The sequence below is a fragment of the Seriola lalandi genome, unplaced genomic scaffold (assembly GCF_002814215.2).
Source record: "Seriola lalandi dorsalis isolate HSWRI2012SDOR001 ecotype SW California unplaced genomic scaffold, Sedor1 jcf7180002054400, whole genome shotgun sequence".
NCBI lineage: Eukaryota > Metazoa > Chordata > Actinopteri > Carangiformes > Carangidae > Seriola > Seriola lalandi.
Window position 1 is genome coordinate 257,789 of NW_019524953.1, and position 19,836 is coordinate 277,624.

The 19,836-nt window shown below is 41.1% G+C and overlaps 1 protein-coding gene across 3 annotated transcripts in view; it reads right to left on the reverse strand.

Moving 5' to 3' along the window:
- Positions 1-19,836, reverse strand: part of dennd4b (DENN/MADD domain containing 4B) — a 45,563-nt gene that overhangs the window by 13,854 nt on the left and 11,873 nt on the right. For all 3 annotated transcript variants that reach the window (XM_087174949.1, XM_023409621.2, XM_087174948.1), the window contains exons 2-10: positions 10,510-10,872; positions 6,732-6,987; positions 5,933-6,002; positions 4,638-4,807; positions 3,854-4,095; positions 3,458-3,524; positions 1,852-1,910; positions 662-806; positions 305-480 (exon numbers count right to left, since the gene is read on the reverse strand). In XM_087174949.1, the coding sequence (XP_087031075.1) occupies positions 305-480; positions 662-806; positions 1,852-1,910; positions 3,458-3,524; positions 3,854-4,095; positions 4,638-4,807; positions 5,933-6,002; positions 6,732-6,987; positions 10,510-10,853 (1,529 nt within the window). In that variant the 5' untranslated portion in view covers positions 10,854-10,872. The remainder of the gene's footprint in view (positions 1-304; positions 481-661; positions 807-1,851; positions 1,911-3,457; positions 3,525-3,853; positions 4,096-4,637; positions 4,808-5,932; positions 6,003-6,731; positions 6,988-10,509; positions 10,873-19,836) is intronic.

A 19,836-nucleotide genomic window follows, 5' to 3' on the forward strand; every position in this document is an offset into this window, starting at 1 on the left:
GTTGTTGCGTCCCTGTATCTGGATTCAGCTTGCAAACATTTTTCTTTCTTTAAAACATGAATTCAATTTGTGTTCTTTCTTTGAAATGACATGAAGCCTGTGTGCTGATAAGAGAAAACCTAATCAGATAGTCAATCAATAATTGCGTTTGTCAATTCACTTTTTCATTAAGTAATTCTAATTAAACCTCAGCTGAAGCACATAATTACTCTGGTGGCAGACTCCATCATGGGTCGGTTAAAATGACAGGGTTAACCCTACCCTTAACTACGGAGCAGAGAGTCTGGTGTAATGATGGACTCACTGAAAGATGGTGTTGGTGTCCAGGTCGACACACACCACGTCTGTGGGGGGGTCATACAGGTCGAAGTAGCTGGAGTGGACACCCACGATGAAGGGCATCGGCGCCAGCAGCACATCAGCCATCTGCAGCGGACACAGAGGGATGTAGGGACAGAGCCAGCGCAGGGGGAAGCTCATCTGGAGACACGAGAGGGAGATTATTAAACAGATCCGTCCTCACTGCTCGGTCAGGTCGCCCCGTCTAAACCCACATGTGTCAACATCTGACAGTCATCATGAGCTGATACAGTTGTAGCTACCTACTTAACACCTATAAGCCCCTCCAGTAGTGTGTGTGAGTGTGTGTGTTAGGTCTCACCGAGACGAGGGCCTCGCTGACGGAGGTGAGGACGTCGGGCCGCAGCGAGTGCAGCAGCAGCTTGTGTTCGGTGAGGACGGCGAGCAGCAGCGTGCACGCATTCTCTGGGCCGAGGTTCTGCAGCAGCTTCAGGTAGCTTGCACCACTGTCACACACACACACACACACACACACACACACACACACACACACACACACGGGGGTTATTATTAAATACACACATGTAAGTAGTATGGCTGTGTATTGAGAAGAATCTGGCGATACAATACAAATCCCGAAGGGGGGTGACAGTACGATATATTGCGATATATTGGGATACGATAAGCAAGGTGATATATTGCGATTTTTTTCTCCAAAATAGTCTCTTTTTAGAAAAACTCTCATAGTATAAAGAACACACAATGTTATATGTGTAAACAAATACAATTTATTTTTATGCATTCAGACTCAGAACAGTTGGAAACTTTTTTGTGCTTTAGCTGGTGGCAAGCTACGGTGCCGCGTCTGAAAAAGGTTGTAACACATGTGATCCTGCCAGGTAGTCGCACCACTGTTGGCAATTTGAGTGCCGAGATTCACAAGACTGTTGTGTTGTTTAGGGTGGGAGGGAGGGAGGGGGGGGTCTTAATGACTGTTTGAATGTTCTGTTTACTCTGTAAAAGTATTAAAGTAATAGTCAAAGTAAATAAAGCGAGTCTAAATAAAAGTTGTGTAACTGAAACCTGAAAAAGCTTTATTTTCAACTTTATTTTGAAAAGCTTGCTAGGACATGTTACATGCACTCATGTTTTAATTTTACTGTCAAGTCTCAGGCTTCAGTCTGAGATCTTGAGGTAAAAATGAACCTCTCTGAATGTCTGAACTTTGAACTTGTACCTACAACTACAGTTTATTTTAACCTATACTTCTTCACATTTTGGCAAATCTGCACCATGAACAGTTATTCTGCATCATCTGCACAAAAACCACAGATATACAGATAAACAAAGCTGAGATGAGTCTGAGAGCTGAACATCCAGTTTTACTGCCTGTATATGTCGCATCAGGATGTAACTGTAGATTAAAACCTGAAACAGTCTTGGTTGTTTGTCTAGGAGTGATGACCTTCAGCTCTTGTTCCTGTGGAGTCTGACAGTATTTTGAATGTAACATACTTCATAACATACATGATGCTGCAGTAGTAAACTGACCTGAGTGGGAGGGGGGAGGAGACCGGCTGGCAGAGCAGCAGGTTGTCATATGGAGAGAGCTGGAAGACACGCACGGACAGGATATTTTACAACACAGACAAACAAAAAATAAACAACAATCTTTTTAAATTTATAACCTCTGACTTCTTTTCTTCAGTTATGACAAAATTTTACTCACTAAATTTAAAACTTTAATCATGGATGGTGAATTTAGATTGAACGGGTAATGAGGGCAGTCAGCTCTGACTTCTGATTGGTTCAAATGTGTAACGAGTTGCTTGAGCTAGTCTTTGACCATGCTAACTGTGTTTATTGTGCTAATCGAGCTAGTGTATGACGGTTTAAGTATTCTGTTACAATTTTTCTTCTGTGTATTTGAAAAAGTTTTTAGGTAAACAAAGAACATGGAACAAAAAAACCCAAAATAAAGAAGTGTGACACGGGGAAAGAACCACCAGTCATCACACTGGTTTCAAAAGTAAAAGAGAAAGTGAAATGAAATGAGGGTTAGAGAGGTTTCATGTTGAAGTTTAGCTGCATGTGTCCACGTCTGTTTCCACTGTCACACCAGTGGATTGAAACCTGAGTGAAGCTGCAGACTTGTTTATAATGTGATGGTTCTCAGTCATACAGCTGAGTATACAGTGAGTGAAGTGTTATAACAAGTGTTATAACAAGTGTTATAACTGACCTGAATGATGGTCAAAATCTCTCTTTAAAATTCCAGGGATTTTTTGCACAAACAAGAAAAAATCATTCACAGGGAATATTAACACAAACACCAAATGACCAACTCATTGTTCCCCATATTTTAGAAAGATTATCCACCATCACACCTGAGCCCCTGATGGATCATCATCAATTAACTTTAATGTAATTTTACTCAGGTACAGTGAAATCTTGTATAACATCTCTCCAATTATTCAAATTATTATTTGTCCTCTGATTGGATCAATAAATGGACTGATTCTGATTGGGCGTTGTTACCCAATTCAGTCTGCAACCAGATCCCCACCTACATCCTGTTGAAGGAGGATGTGAAAGGTTGAAGTCAAAATAAAAGAATTAATCCTGTGACATTTATTTTCTTCTTTTCTGAGCTATATCTAACATTTCCTCTGTTGGAAAAGATCCGTTTGTAAACATGGAAGAAAACTCATGAAAAATATGGAGTTTGTGAATGTGAACAGAAGATTTGTTGTCTTACTGTATAAACTATAGAAAACTAATTTTCTGTTTCACCAAGTTGAATTTCTCCTGCTTGCCATCACAAGCTTTCAAAAGATTTCTAAACAGTTTCACAAAATCAGACTCTTACTTGAACCAATAATGTCTGTGAAGAAACTACAGTGACGGGCTTTTATAGAGTCTGTTCTTTTAATGAAACTAAAGATTTGCTTTTAAAGATTTATATCTGATTTATTGCTCGGCTCTGCACATTGGATTTACTGACAAGAAGCAACACCAGCCTATCCTTTAAGACATGGTCTTAATGCTACAATATAAAAGAAACCACCTCTGCTGTCTGAATGGTTCAGATATTATTTCTAAATAACCTGAGGAGGACCAGACGTCACATACTGCAGGTCTGAGTCCTGGTCTGTACCTGAACCAGGATGCGAGGCCGCTGGGGGGAAGGAAACGGGACGTTGTGCATGAAGCTGGAGATGTGTCTGTAGGAGGACAGGAAACATGAAGAGACATCAATTAGTATCAATTAAACCAAGTATCTGACCACAATCCAAAACTGTTATAATCTTGGAAAATAACAAAGGAAGGTGATTAATGTTTAAACATCTATTCTACCTCAAGATCTTTAAAAATGAAAAAAATCTCCATTGAAACAAAGATTCTGCTATTACTAACAATTAAAACGTTTATGCAAAGAATTCAGTCCAAATGTCTCATTAGAAAGAGTTCAATTTAAGGCCGATAAATACGTCATGAATATATATAATTTAGTGTTAAAACAAAAAACAATGGAACTGAATGGTGCACTGACTTTTCGAGTGGCAGGACATGAGGCCCGGAGATGGAGTATCTGTAGACAAATGTGAGAAACTTCTGAAAGACGGTGAAGAAGGGCCAGTGGGAGAGGACGCAGATGCTCTTCTTCACCTGAAGGCTACGGTTGGTGATCGGCCGCCGGTCGACCACGCTGAGCAGGCCGAGCCTCACGCACTGCCGCTCCGACAGCAGCTCCCTGGGGAAGGACTCGTAGAACTGGATGGCTGCTCCGTACACCTGCAGGAAGAGCAGAGCATTTATCAATGAGCTGTGGTGGAAACATCTTTATTTATTTAGCAAAAAAATGTCAAACATGATTTTACAAATTCTCAAATGTGAGGATTTATGTCACAAGCAAAACGTTTGTCTCTGGGGTTTGGACAGTTGCTTTGAAGAATCATCTTTCACTATTCCTAATATTTTACAGACTACACTCAAACAACAGCTGCAGCTGTTGAAGAAAATACAGATGTTTAAATTTCCATTTTTTTTGAGTAATTTAAAGACCTCTCATCAACACGGATGGAAAATACAAAACCAAACTTCTCTGTTCTTGTGAACATTTTGTATTAGATTAAAGGAATAATGAACTTATTTAGTGCAGCTGCAAACATATTATCTCTTTATTAATCTTGTGGTTATTTTCTCAATTCAATCAATGAATCGTTTGGTTTATAAAATGTATATTTTCCTAGAGCTGAAGGTGATTCAGGTGACTGTGTGAACAAAACGCCCATGAATGAATAAGTGAGTGCGTGTGTTTTTGTTGCTCCGCCCACCTTGTCCCCGCAGGCGGAGGTGAGGACGAAGGTGGAGAAGACGGGCAGCTGATACTTTGTGTTCAGAGGCCAGCTCTCCACGGTGACGCCCATCGGCAGACAGAAGACCGGCACCGACTCCGGCAGAGGAAATGCCTCCAAGTCGTCCTCGGGGTACCGGCTGATCAGACCTGAAGCACAAAGCAATCAGTCTAGGGGCTGGGCAATTCATCGAACTTTACTTTACAACGATTATAAAAACAAGATAATCGAGAAAACACCATCATTGTTTCACAACAAATTTCATCACTGCTACAAAAAACATCTTATTGTCTGTGGAGACAACTGATCGTTTTGAAGAGTGCTTCGGTCTTTTTCATGTAAGGACAGAAAGTGATCACAAGTGACCTCTGGACACATCCGGTTAAGGTCCGTCACATAAAGACGGAGAAATGAACAGTTTTCTACCAACAAGCTCGTAGCTCATCCGTCGTTGCTTTAGGTGTTTTGTCTGCTGCAGCCTGGAGAACCACACACAGAGATAACTACATTATATGAAAAACTGACCATTATCCAGCTGATTGTTCTGGATGTGTTCTTGAGTTCAATTTGAAATGGACAGAGCATCATCTGGGGCAGGGGGTTCAGATATCTTTAACTTATATTGTGTATATAGGCTTCTTGTTTTCGAAAGTCTATGAGAAATCGTGTTAAATAATCGTGATCTCAATATTTAACAGAATAATCATGATTATGATTTTTGCCATAATCGAGCCCTAAATCAGTCTGTGTATTAGTACTTTGTTTAATCCCCTCAGTCTGTGCAGGGATAAGATCCTTTCTACGGGACACAAGGCTCTTACTATGAAGCTCACTCGTCTCTGTTATGATTGATTCAAATCAAACCTTTCTCCAAACATTTCACACGAGTCAGGTGTCACAGGTCGTGTGAATCACCTAACTTGCTTCTTTCAGCCTTGGAAACTCTTCCTCTTGAGCTACCTGACTGTAGCTCTGTCACATGACCGTCCGTCTTCATAACCCCTGAGCAGAGATTCTGAATAACTGGGACCATGCTGGAGCGAGTGTGGACCATGTCGGTATCATCCAGATAAAATCAATTTAATATCAGGGATAATGGGCTTGATGATTATTCCTGAAAGTTTGTTTACCTCCTGAAGATTTTTATGGTTGTACGTAAAGAAGCTGCAGCTAAGATTGCACTCATCATCTCTGTGGTAGAGACTTGACCATAGCGATGAGACTGACCCAGGCTGCAGGAGCTATGATGACTCTGCAGAGCGACAGATACTCACTGGCTTCGTAGACCAAGGCGTTGGCTTTAGCCACAGCTCTCTTGTAGCACACGTACAGGGCTGGACCCCACTGAGACAAAAACAGACACACAACAGCTGTAACAAACTCAAGTGTCGCAGTCCACCATTTACACTGTTTCTAATGAAGTCTAATTAAGGAATTCTCAAATATTTATCCCAACAATAAGAGGACAGGACAACACACCTAACATTTACATTTAGTCATTTCCCAGATGTAGAAATGAGTTTCAATCCAAGCTAAAGCAGTTTGAGGAGAGACCAATCCAACATTAATTAGCCAACATTAAAGCTGCGACAATTAAAAATCGGCGGACAGGAAATGAATCATTATTTTGATGAGTGATTCATCGTTTGAATCATTTTCTGAGCAATAGGGTCAAATATTTGTTTTTTCCAGATTCTCTGATCTGAGGATTTGATGCTTTTCTTTGTCATTCATAACAGTAAACTGAACATCCTTGTGTTTTATACTGTTGCTCAGAATAAACTGGATGTCTGAGTCCATCACTCTCGGCTGTGGGAAATTATACCCTGGTTTTTCAGTTTTCTTTTTTTAGTTTAATTTTCTGTTGTTGCTGTTTTCTTCTAACATTTCAGACTCACAAGCTCAGCTCTTGCCTGAAAAGCTTTTATTGTGAAACATCTGCAGGAAGTGTTTGGTTTCATTTACAGTGGCTTGAATGAGTTGATTAGTAATTACAGAACATCTGGTAACATCATTATGATACTTTAACATGTTAGTCATTAACGTGGAGGAACTAGGACTCGCAGGACTCACCATGCCGGTGTTGAGGTTCTTGTCGACGCGACAGAAAGTGTGCGGGGCGACCTCGCCCTTGCTGGGCAGCAGCAGGGCAATGTCGGTGACGCCCAGCGTGTGGAGGCCCTGTGAGTCTAGAGCCCGCCGGTACATCAGGAACACCCGGTGAGCCGTCGGGGCGCCACCGGAGCTCAGGTTTGCTGAGCGGCTGTAGGGCGTCGTGTCGATGACGTACCAGCCGTGCTTCAGCTGCTCCTTCCCCTCATACAGAACCCTGCAGGGACACAACATCACCTCAGAAAAACCAGAGAGTGATTGGTGCAAATGAAGTTTCCAGTTTGTCTTGTTTGGATGGAGGCGGTCAGATGGGAAACACCTCATTACTGATTCACCGACCAAGGCCTGGAAAACATGGACAAAGTGTTTCTGTGGCTGCCATCAAGCAAAGAGAGCTTGAATCATTTGAATGAATATTACTGTGTTGACATGTTGATTCATTCACTGATGACGTGATGAAAACCTGAGAAAATGTCTAGAAAGGTCTGGAATTCTGTTGTTGTGGTTCCAACGTTCCTCATCAAATCCTCCTCTGATGTGAAGATCTGCTGCTTTTCTCTGTTTCACGTGGTGAACTGAAGATCTCCAAGCAAACAAGATCAGAAGATGCCAGAGATGGGGGTGGGGTGAATCTGATTACAGTCGACTCCGGTTTCACAGAACACCTGGGGCCAGTTGTGCCAAACACCAGGAGTTAAGATTTTCCTTAAAATAAGAACACTTACACAAAACTACCTTAAGTCTTCTCCTTAATGTTTCCTTTAAATGTTCACTTAAGTATTTAAGGTTTTCTCCTTATCTTACTCTTATACTTATGGAATCATTTAATCTCAGTTAAACCATTGCACAACCAAGGTAAGGAAAAAACGAATGGTACGTCTGACTCTATCTCAACAACAACAAGCAATATGAACAAGTGCATGGTGATAAGTCAAGGGACTGAACACATCCAAGAGGAGTGGGAGAACCCACTGGACTCCCTTAACAATGAGGAAGTGGTTTTAAATAACAGATTTGACCGGCAGACAGTTTATGGTTTGTCTGACCGTCTATAGTTGGATCTCCCTACTTTCCACAGCTGTGCTCTTCCACCTCCTTTCTTATTGCTTTGTTAGTAATGATTTCTCTACAGTTTGATGCTCTGGATCTTTCTGGTCAGTTATAGTCGAGGTGTTTCATGTTCACAGGTCAACAGCGCTCCAGACGCTTTGATCATCTGCTGAACACTGATTCTGAGCACTAAGCAGGTTACTGGAAACAAATCTAGTGATGTTTAAAGTCAGCGCTGTTGCTGATTTTCGTGTTTTCACATCATTTAGAGGAGGAGACAATTTCTGTGTAAGTTTCAGACAAAATGGAGACGACTGTAAAAGTTCAACCATCACTGGATTCTTTGATACTGTAGAAAACTAAAACACCTGATGATTCTTAGGAATGTTTTTTCTTCTATGATTTCTATGTAGTTATATTGATTTTTATTTGTAATGGACATCTGAGATAATAATACAATGGAGAAGTGTAAGTCACACTGGGTCTAAAAATATCTGCGTAATGCCTGTGTGTTCAGATTTGACTGAGTAAGGACTCAGAGAAGAAGTGTGATCTCTGACAAGAATTGAGGAAATTTAAGGGTTTCAAAGAAGCCGTGAGTCAGAGACACTGCTGCTTCCTCAGTGGTCCACAGTCCAAAAACCTCTGATCTACTGAAACCTGACACTCCCAGTGTCCCATTCAAACCTGTCCCTGTGGAGTGAACTCAAAGATTAGCCTCATAAAATCTGCCTCTTCATCTGACTTCATCCGGAAAGCTCCATTTATCAGGATGAGATTTAAGCATTGGTCCATTTGTTCCCTACCTGCCCACTGTCTCTCAGCTACAGCCCATAAAACCAAAGAAAAAAAGATGTAATCTGATGACTAAACTAAGAGGATTTACTTTGTTATCTCCTAACACGAGTGTAATCCAGAGTAATTAAATAATTCAACATGAACAATAGAGAGGAGTCCGTGTGAAGCTGTTGAGAGTCCAGGATATGACACGACGTCTGCCCACCACTGCCTTACATAATCCACCTCTTATATAAGCTTAAGCTTTAACATGCATCACATGAGCTGAAAACACTGGCCCTGATTTCTAGTCAGTTCAAATTAAAACAGAATAATTTACAGCACAACATACAGTCCATGTGTTTAGTACTAATTCTAACAACTGTATAATGATTCAGTGCAACCTACACTCAGGAACAGACGAGGCACTGGAGGGAAAACAAGTAAAGACGAAGAGCTCCACTGTTCATCACTAACGTTTCATCATCAACCTTTTTTCATGTGACTGAGGACAGAGCGGTGAGATCTGCAGCCGACAGTGACTGTGCAGCCAGGGAGCGAGGGGCAGGTTATTCTGGGAGCATCGCATCATCAGAGTAAAGTCGAGCCAAAGCTACAGTCAGTTACTGTCAGACAGTGGAGCTCTGATGTCCTTAGATTCAGCTCTGCAGTGTCTGTTAACTTCCATAACTGTAGGAAAAGGACATCAACACACTGACTCCCTGCAGCCTGGCAGGGAGGGAAAACAAGTGAAGGTAACCACCTTGTTAAAAAAGCCCAAAACATTTTAACATGAAAGTTTATCTGACACAACCTGCTGACTGTCCCAGGACTAGGGACACCTCACACTATAGCTGACTGTTTCTACTCCAACTGTTTACACTAATGAGTCACCCGCCCTATTTATTATACAGTAAATATAAGTCTATTCTAACCTCCCTCATTCAGAGCAAGACGCACACAAACACAGAGAGAGAGAGGGAAAATCTTTATATTTATATTGTTGTCATGTCTGTGTCGTGTTCAGATTCAGTCTAGACATTGAAACGATAGTTAAAGGTGTCAGTTTCATGTTGCTGGTACAATGTCAATATGAATATCAACAGATTTTTTCCATGTGGATTTGTGCTGCGAACCGAGACCCTAACCCACCCCAAGGCGGAGCTGCGGCTGTGACGCTGCTCTTTCCTGTTCACATGACGCAGGCGGCGTTTCCTGCCACGACTCTTCTTTCAACATATTATTTTACTTGCATAGTCATTAAACAGAACCAAAAACAGTATGGATTGAGTATCTGACTGATAGGGAGTATTGATAAATGTAGCAGTGTTGAAAATCCTGATGATACCCTGCTCCTGTGTTACTGGGTGCTCAATCAAACAGCAGCAACAGAAGCTGATGCGGGTTTGTCTCAGGTCCTGCTGAGTCGACTAGACCTGATCCAGAAAGTCCGGTTTTACTAACAGATCCATGAATTCGAAGGTTTATCAGCTAAAAAGTGACCTGATGGCCGAACGGTTAGAGTGCGTACCACATGGGCTCATATGCCCTGAATGCCAGGCTCGACTCCCGGCCGGCCAGACCACTACTCCCCCAGTTTCCTGTCTGTCTCCACTGCATAAAATGCCCCCCCCCCCAAAAAAATAATCTGCAGTCGAGGTAAATGAGCAGTGAGGTAGAAATATTATATAATATAAATGTTCATGTTGCAAAATAAATCATAGGACAATGCGTCATGCGACACTGTGTTAAAGAGGCTGCCTCATTGAACTGAATCAGGAGCTGTTATGTGTCTGAACACGACATTAGACGAGTGGACGTTTTAACTCATCGCTGCAGAACGTTAAAAGTCAGATTTAATTCCATGAAAGTCTGAATCTCATTTCATCACAATGCATTCAACGTTTCTCACCCCAGATCCAGAATGGGTGGTTTGTCCCGTCCTCTGCGGTAGCACAGGTACAAGTGCGGGTTGTTGATGAGGCCGGCGCTCAGCTCAGCCGAGTGTCCACCCAGTGTCTTCTCGATGCAGGTGAAGCCCTCTGGCACCTCCTCCCCGAGGCCCTTGGCGATCACCGCCAGGTCCGTCACCGGCTCCACTGCCCGGCCCGACGAAGACAAGGAGGACGTCGAGGAGGAGGAGGAGGAGGAGTAGGAGGTCTTGCCATCCTCATCCAAGGGCCTCCAGGGCCCTGCAGGGTCGAGACCTGCCACTACAAAGTAGTCCACCAGCTGGGGACATTTCTCCTCTGTCATGCCGCCTGTCTGCCCTCCACTGCAGAGAGAGAGAGAGAGAGAGAGGGAGAGAGACTGTAGATTAATTATTTAAGAGTTAGAGGAACTTAGTTTGTCTTGTGCATTCAAAGAGACAGGTATAAAGTTTGTGGTTTAAAAACCGGGGTCAGAGCAGGTTTCAGACCAACAGTCCAAAATCGAAAGATACTGAGTTTAGGAGAAAGCATCAGATCCTCACATCACAAAAGGTAGAAACTGCAAATATTACAATTATCAACATGGCTGCTGATTTATTTTCTCTGAATCGACTAATCAATTAATCAACCAATCAGCAGCTCTACTTTGAACATTTAGTGATTTCTGTACCTTCTGCATGTCAGCTAACTTATCGGCCATTATAAGACAGTACTTTTGCCTTGATACTATTTAAATTGTACTGGTCCGTGGGTTACATTACAATAAGAGAGTGTTGCATAATGGGTTGTTTTATGTCCTTAATTTTGCAAGGCTGTTGAATTCTTTCAAGTCTGTTTACAGTGCATCTTTCAGTCTGCCTTCTTAATGTTTAGTTAGTCCACATTAGCTAACCCTAACCCTTTAGTATAAAGGTAGATGTCTGTTTTCCACTATTCAAACCTTGCAGGATTTGGTGTTTTTGGGTGTTTTACCCGAAATCTGCTTTACTTTTATTGGATCACTCAGAAAACCGTTAGCCAATCAGAAGAGAGGCTCAGAGCCTCCTCTCTTCTGATTGGCTCACCGACCTGTTGTTACTAGAGCTCCAGAGAGAAGCCTGAGAGAGGAGATGTAAAACTACACTGAGATGGTTTTTACATCTTCTGATGGATCAACACTTCAAATAAAACACAGAAGAAGAAACATGGAGCTTTAATGGTAAAAATGAATCCAGATGGCATTGATGACCAGAGGGAAGAATTAGCTGCATTTAAAAACATACCTACATCTGTCCCATTGAACTTTTCCAACTGGACTGGTCCACAGAAGTGTTTCACATCTTCTGAAAGTTTTTCATGTTGGAAAAGATGGGATCATGTTTTATTTGAGCCAATAAAAACAAAACACAGCAGAAGTAACTGCAGGTTTCCTGTGTCTAACAACAAAGCCCTGAAATGGTACTAACCACTAACAACACGACACCTAACCACTTCACGTTCAACCACTACCACTGAGTTTATCCATCACTTACTCAGAAATTACAGTGGACTCTCAGCACTGACCCTCAGTGTCTCCTGAACATTGATCAGCAGCAACCAAAGTGAAAAACAACAACAGCCATTATTCTGTTCCTGCATTACTCGCCTTAGTGCAAACCTTCACTGCAGATCAACAGCCTGAATGAGCTTCTTCTGTTGCCATGAATGTGCAGCAGATACAAACTGTGCAGTCCCTTTAAAAAGAGCTGGATGGATTGTACCAGTGTTAACAAACAGTTTGTTGACACGTCTGTGGTTCTTTTCACCGAGTGGGAGATTATCTCAGACTCTGAATTACAAGCCACAGCCGTTTCTCTCACTCGGCTGCTCGTAATTACAGTTTCAACAACATGACATGAATGTGACAAATGAGACAGCTTTAAAAAAAAACATGATCCTCTGAATAACTAATTAAGTTGACACATCTAAAAATAATCATAATTTTATACACACATCAAAGTCTGTTTTAAAGAAACTCAATCTGTCTCTCTATGATTTGTATAACTGTAAAATACTGACATTTTCCTATTTAACGTTACATTTACCACGATACTTCAGTTATTTACATTTTATCTTGCACTTTGTCATTTTTGTCAAAAACGTACAAATAAAGTTAATTGAGGTGAGCTTGAAGTGAAAACAACAGGAGAGGCATTAAAGAGGAATGAGATGCAGTCTGATGGTTTTCCATTCAGTGACACACACACACACACACACACACACACACACACACACACACACACACACAATGACTCAGTGTCCTGGGGGTCAAGCCAATGAGTTACTGCCCTGAATCTCATCAGCCAATCAGAGAAGAGACAAAAAAGAGAGCTCCATACCTGACCTGACCCGTCTTTTTGATTTTCATTTATTTTCTTGTCATCGTCACATTTACATCTTCAAAACTTTCTATTCTACTTTATGCTTAATTTTATTTTTACACATTTTTTCTTTCTATAAATTCTAAATAATGAAAGACATCACGACAGACCGAATGATCATGGTGATGTGTAGTTACAAAATCAATATGTGATTAAAATGAAGAGCAGAGGACAGGGTGGTGTGTGTGTGTGTGTGTGCGTGTGTGTGTGTGTGTGTGTGTACGTGTGTGTGTGTACAGCATGGTATAAAAATAGGATGCACAGTGATGCTGCGAGATGCTGAAAGCACTCTTATGTAACTGTAAATGTCCGGTGCCCTCTCTCACCCTCTATCCTTTCTGCCTCTGGAGACCGAGTGGGAAAGAGACGGTAGAAGAGACTGTGAATGAATCACAATGAGATTACTGCCACTTCATCATTTATAAATGAGCTCATACTAAACTCAGTAAAAACTCAGCTTGGGCTCATATTCCATAATATCAAATATTGCTAAATTTCCTGCCATGTGTGATATTTTTCTTATTATTATTACGTATTAATAATGTTGTCCATCCATCCAGCCGGTCCACACGTCCCTTTCCCCAGCAATGTTTTCCCTCTTCCTGGAGGATCCCGGGGCGTTCCCAGGTCAGATGAGATATAAAATCTCTCCAGCGAGTTTTTTTTTTTGGGGGGGGGGGGGGGGGATACCCCACTGACCAGTTGGACGTGCCTGGAAGACCTCCAATGGAAGTCGCCCAGGAGGAGGCGTATTAATCAGATGCCTGAACCACCTCAACTGGGTCACAATGAAGAAAGATTGAGAGCTTGCCTTCAGGCTCAGCTTCATCTTCATCACAACAATCTGGATCCGATCCAGATTGGTGCAGCGGTAATATCTTATATTAGCCATATTTGGGCTGGACTGTATAGCGATATTACATTTTGCATATTGCCCAACCTTAGTAAAAACACAGACACACTTTCTGTAAACCACAGTATTTTGTTCCTGCAGGGTGGGGCGACAGACTCAGGGCCGTCATCAGAGGGTGAAAGTGAGAGAAACACATTAAAAAGGATAGAGAGGAAGAAGTACGACGAGGAGTGGGTCAAAGGTCAGCTAACAAACAGGACGAGAGCTGGCTGCCTGTTTCCTGTCCATCAATGACTTCCTGATGACAAAGTAGTGCATGTGACAACGCAGCTCCAAGGTTCGAATCTGACACGTGGCCCTTTGCTGCATGTCTCTCTCCCTGACTTTCATGTCTGACTTTCTCAACAATGATCAACACACTTTCCTATATTTATGATTATAAATGAACATTTCAGAATGACTCATCAGACACCAACTACTCTTTTCTTTCTCTCCTCTCTTCAGCAGAAAGTCTGACATTAACTATTTTATGTGCTTCACATGTTCATAATAGTTTATTCATCATCAAAGAGCAAAAATACTCATTAAGCAATAATTCACACACTTATTTACGATATATCCTCAGTGTGACCTCAATAATTAGAAATTATTTCAAGTGTTTCTTTTTTATTCTAGTCATGTGATCATATTGTTTACATTTCACCTTGTTGAATATCACGTTTGGATGACGCTATAACAGAATTTACCTGCAGGTATCAGCGTTTCTTCTCAGATCATATTAAGTACTTTATTCTGGTACTTTAATGGTTCTGATGATGTTGGTTATAATTAACAACTCTTCCTCTTCCACATGAACAAGCTCGTACATGGACAGGTAAACCCAGGGTTAACGGAGCCAGCTGATAACCTGCTTCATAGTACAGGTGATCAGGACGGTCAATGTTAAGTTCGGTTAAACCAGAAAAGGAAAATATATCCTGGGTATGTTCAACCTGTTTCATAGTATGATGCCAAAGATTGTGAGTGAAGAAACATCACTCTGGAACATCTCTCTACAACCACTGGTGAACTGTGTTTGTAGTTCAACAGAGAGGAGACTCTCCTCCAGACAAATGATCAGCTGATCGCAGCTCGTTGGAGCTCGTTAAGATCAGAGTTCTGGATCAGGAGCTTCAGGATCTTGATCAAGTAGTTTGTGAAGAATCAGGTGTGAAAGTCAGTTTGTTCCAGCTGTTTCATATCGTCACAACAATCAATATTAATCAATAATCAATGTTTTTCAGCTGCTCAGCTCTATTTCATGGTGTCAACATTAATTAGCTTCATTAATGTTAATGTAGATTAATTTAACAGCTGTTATTAAAAACTGTAGGATTTCAGGTGAACTGAAACTTTATTTATAACTTGATTTTAAAGGATTCAGCTCTAATAATCACTGTAAAGAAAAAGTCATTGTAAAATGGATGAAAGCTGTTTTTTTTTGTTGTTTTTAAAAAAAAATCTGATTGATAGGGGCTTGTTGCCATGCCAACATAATAATTCAGTGGGTATAATGTTTACCATATTGTGTACCAATGCTTAGATTTGTAAACAGTTGAGGCTGAGGGGAACGTCATTAGTTCTTCAGGAATATGTTCATAAACCAAAGTATTGGACACATTAAAATGTTGACCAGATGATGAGAGTCAGGATCAGTTATTCCAGTTCGTCTTGAGGGGAATATGAACATCTGAACCACTTTTCACCATCCATTTAATCCATCTAACAGATGTTGAGACGTTTCAGTCCAAACCATCACTACTGTCCATACAACCACTGTAAACACATACAATGTGGTGTAAAAAATAACATCTTCCTCAGTGAGCCTATGCATGTCTTGTACATGTACTAAATATTACAGTTAGCTGAGGCTCTTTCCGATATAGTTCCTATATCAGCAAAAGTTAAGAAGGTGAAAGGTCAATGCTTTGGTAGCTGATGAGGCAGCTGAGTGACAGAAACACTACTGAAGCAAGTCACATGTAAAAGAGAGAAACGAGAGAAAAGAAAGAAAGATTTTTCTTTGAAGTGTTGTTGGTTCACTTCTGTTTCTCTGTAATTTAAGTCTGTTTGTTGCAGTGAAGAACAGGGTTTCACTGTCAGAGAATCCTCCATCCTCCCATCAAAACTTTACATTATTGTTATTGTAGTAGTTAAGTATTATTGCCAGTAACATTCAGTTCATGTCCGACACTAAGGGAGTTGTCTGTTCAAGAGACATAATGGCAAATTTTGGCTGCAGCAGCGGATTTCATCACAGTTACTTCCCCTTTTCAATGGCCAATGTGCAACAATGGAAACATTTTGCACACACACACATACTCACACACACACACACACACACACACACACACACACACACACACACACACACACACACACACACACACAAACACACACACACACACCTCTAAATACATACTGGAAAGCCCAGAGAAATGTACCAGGTTTCCTCACTGACAGAATGCACTGCAGTACAACAGTTCAGCTTTGTGTCAGTACAACCAAAATCATATCTCTCTAAACAGCAGTGTAGGATTATTTCTTTTGTTGTACATTATTTCAACTTAAATCTTCTAGTATAAGGTACGTCATGGTGGCCTTGTGGTTAAGACCATTAACCCTTGATGTATGTCACCCCCCTCTTTCTTTTCTCTCATTTCCTGTCATCGCTTCACTGTCCTCCTTTGAAGATAGTCAAAAGTGCAAAGGCAAACACTTACAGAGTAGTAAATATCCACCAGTTTCCCAGAGATAATCGAAAATCACATCTACAAATGTCTTGTTTTGTCTGACCAACACAAGCATGTTCAGTTTATAGTCATATAAGACAGGAAATCCACAAACACATTTGTTCATCTGACAAGAAAAACTTACAGATGTCTTATAAAAAAAAAAAGATCAAAATAAAAGTGTTTCCCACAAGAGGAAAACTTATTTTATCTCTCAGCGTTAAAAGACTATTGTACTGTTTAAAACACGGTCATAAATTTGCAGCACATTTGAGAGGATGGTTCTGTATTGGAGCAGGTTCAAAACACAATGCTGTCATCACAACAACCTGATGTTACGTAATGTTAGAGTCTCTCTGGTTTGGAGTTTCTGCTCAACTTGTTTGTTCTAGGTAACATCACACCAACCGAGTAGTTATTTCTGCCTGTCAGAAGGCGGCCGGCTGTTAGCTGTGGTCTTTGTGGCGCGTTCAAGTGCAACTTTTAGCAGAAGATACGAGGCAGAGAGTCACGCATGTGTTTTCACACGGGGTGTGCTGCTGCTGCAGCTCTGTCTCACTACATAAAGTTTGCAGGTTACTCCAATGTTGTATTTCTTTTCATTATAAATTAATTTATGATTTATGATGGACAGACAATGCCACTAAAATGTCTCTGTCTCCACATGCAGCTGGTAAAATAGTTAAAAAACATTACATTTCTTCATGTCTGTGTCATATTCAGATTCAGCAGAGAGAGACAACTATAGTGGAAGGTGTCAGTTTTATGTGATGCTGCTGCTATGATGTGAACATGACATAGACAAGGTCTTTTCTTTGTCTGTTTCTGCTGGGAGACGCATCACGCATGAAAAATAGGTGAAAGGACGAATCTAGTGTCAAGTCTATTGGTTGGTCCACCACATTGGGACAGACAGAAATTTCTAGGGCTGGCTTTCGAACTCTCATCAGTGTCAGCAATCAAACACTTTTGAGTGTGTAAAGAAAACAAGCATAAAAATAAAAGTAAATTTGTCCCGTGTGTTGTAATTTTCTTTTTGTTAAAATGGATTTGATCAAATTGGTATCAAAAAAAGGATTGTTAAGAATCTGTTTCGAAATCGAGGTATCAGATATTGAAAACCCAGCCCTAGAAACTTATCAACAACTATTGAATGAATTGTTTGAAATTGAGGTCTGACATACATGGTCCCCAGAGGAGGACTCCCAATTACACTGATGATCCTCTGAATTCACTACTGGCGAATAATGTTAACATCTGTGGTTTTGAGTGAAACAAATATTATTTCTGCCATGAAACTTGCGGACATTCATGGTCCCCTCAGGATGAACTGTTCCCAGAACAGCCTAAATTCTCGGCGTCATGTATTGGACAAGGTCCTGAAACCTCCCTCAGAGATTCTGCTCCATGTCGACATGACATCATCACATCAGCTGTATTAACATCAGTGTTTGATGGCAGTGAATTCAGTCAGAGCAGCAGGTAGTTCAAGATGAAACAAGCTCTGAACGTTCAGCAATCTGTTCAGTCAGGACTGCAGGAAAGTGGAAGTGAGACGCCTGAGAGGAAGTCTTTCTCAACTTCATCAAATGCAAATGTTATTAATAATGTCAACAGCTGCTGAAACCTGAACCTCTCATCCGCTATCAACTGTGGTTTCCCTAAAAAACACAACTTCTCTACTTCTGAGACCGGAATAACTGTTTCATTCTCTTTACCTGGCTCAGTCTCACCTGTCTGTCTGCACAGCCAACTTTACAACAAGAGAAACATTAATTCAGGTTTCCTAAAAACTTGGTTCTCTAGACACCGATAATAGTGTTAACGCTGGGGTGTGACTGTAAAAATGGGGCCACAGACTTTTTCAGGTGCAGCCTGATTAAAACTGTGGCTGCTGACCAGAAAACCATGAATTTGGACTGCTCTCGGTCTAATTGTAATTGTAATTCTAGACCTGAATTACTCAAGAGTTTTAACCAACATCTCTGCTAGTTTCACCACCTAAAAACTCTAAATCCACAAGGATGTGTCCAGTCTGAGTGGACTGCAAGCCTGATGTTCAACAGCCCCCATCAGTTTTCTGAAAGATCAATGCCTGGTGATCTAAAAAACAAAACAGTGGTTGTTTCACAACAACATATTTCCAGCATTCTCAAAGACACTTCTGAATATCTGTCCAAAATATTATTTAACTGCTGCACCATGAAAAATCATTTAAACCTGTTGTGACTATTGTCGTATACAATGACCATCTGTGTTTGGTTAAAAATCGCTTTAGTTATTATTCATCGGAGGGGTAGGAGTCTTTTTGAGGATCCTGGAAAACCCTTTGTTATGCTATAAAACAGTGGTTCCTGACATGGGGGGTTAGGATCCCTCAGGGGTGTGACCATCCCTCTACCTGGTCTGCACTGCTGTTTTTCTCTCTCCTGTCTGTCTCTAGGGCTACAGAGTGGCAGCACTGTAATCGGCAGCAGGGAAGACACACCTGGGCCAGGTGTGCCACATGTATAAAGGATGTAACAGCAGCCAGTGTGATTGAGATCTCTCCCCACAGTCCTCTGGGTTGTGGCTTTTGTTCCATTTTCTTTGGTCTCACTCTGCAAAACACCCATACAGCACACTTCAACTCCCCCACCCCCTACACTACTGGCTTTACAGAATTTGTCCCACCTGTTTGTTTTTGACTCGTTTTTTATATAAATAATACACTTTATTATGATTTTGTCTTGGTCTAAGAGCACCTTCAGCAATAGTTTTACAATAACGTACGAAACTACAAAGTTAAAGTTATCCCCAACTTCATCTGAATCTGCTTCGTCCATAAAGACAACTAGAAAACAACAGCTTTATAAATGCTCTATTAACACAGAGAGCAGTCATACCTCCCTGTGAAATAGGTGGTAATGCTCCTTTATTTAAGTTATAATGTTTATGCTGAAACCTTTTCAGAGAGGTGGAGACTGCAGTTTGTGGTGCTGTTGAACTGTAGGGTGTTTATGATTTTTTGTCCACCTCCTAAATAGTAAAGGTCATATCACCTTAAGGTGGATGTCCATGTGTAGTGTGATTATAGATCAGGTCTAGGTTCTATATTAATAATGTGAAAGTATCAAAGCCTCAGTCCACAGAGAAATGCACACAGCCTGTATTCAGAAACTGAGCCTTAAAACCAGCCGTCAGGACTTCTGGAACTTTGTGATGTCACAACAAAGCAGTCACCAAGCCCCGCCCACCTGGACCCACCATCCAAACCTTAAAGGATTTGGTTTCTCTGAGTGTTTT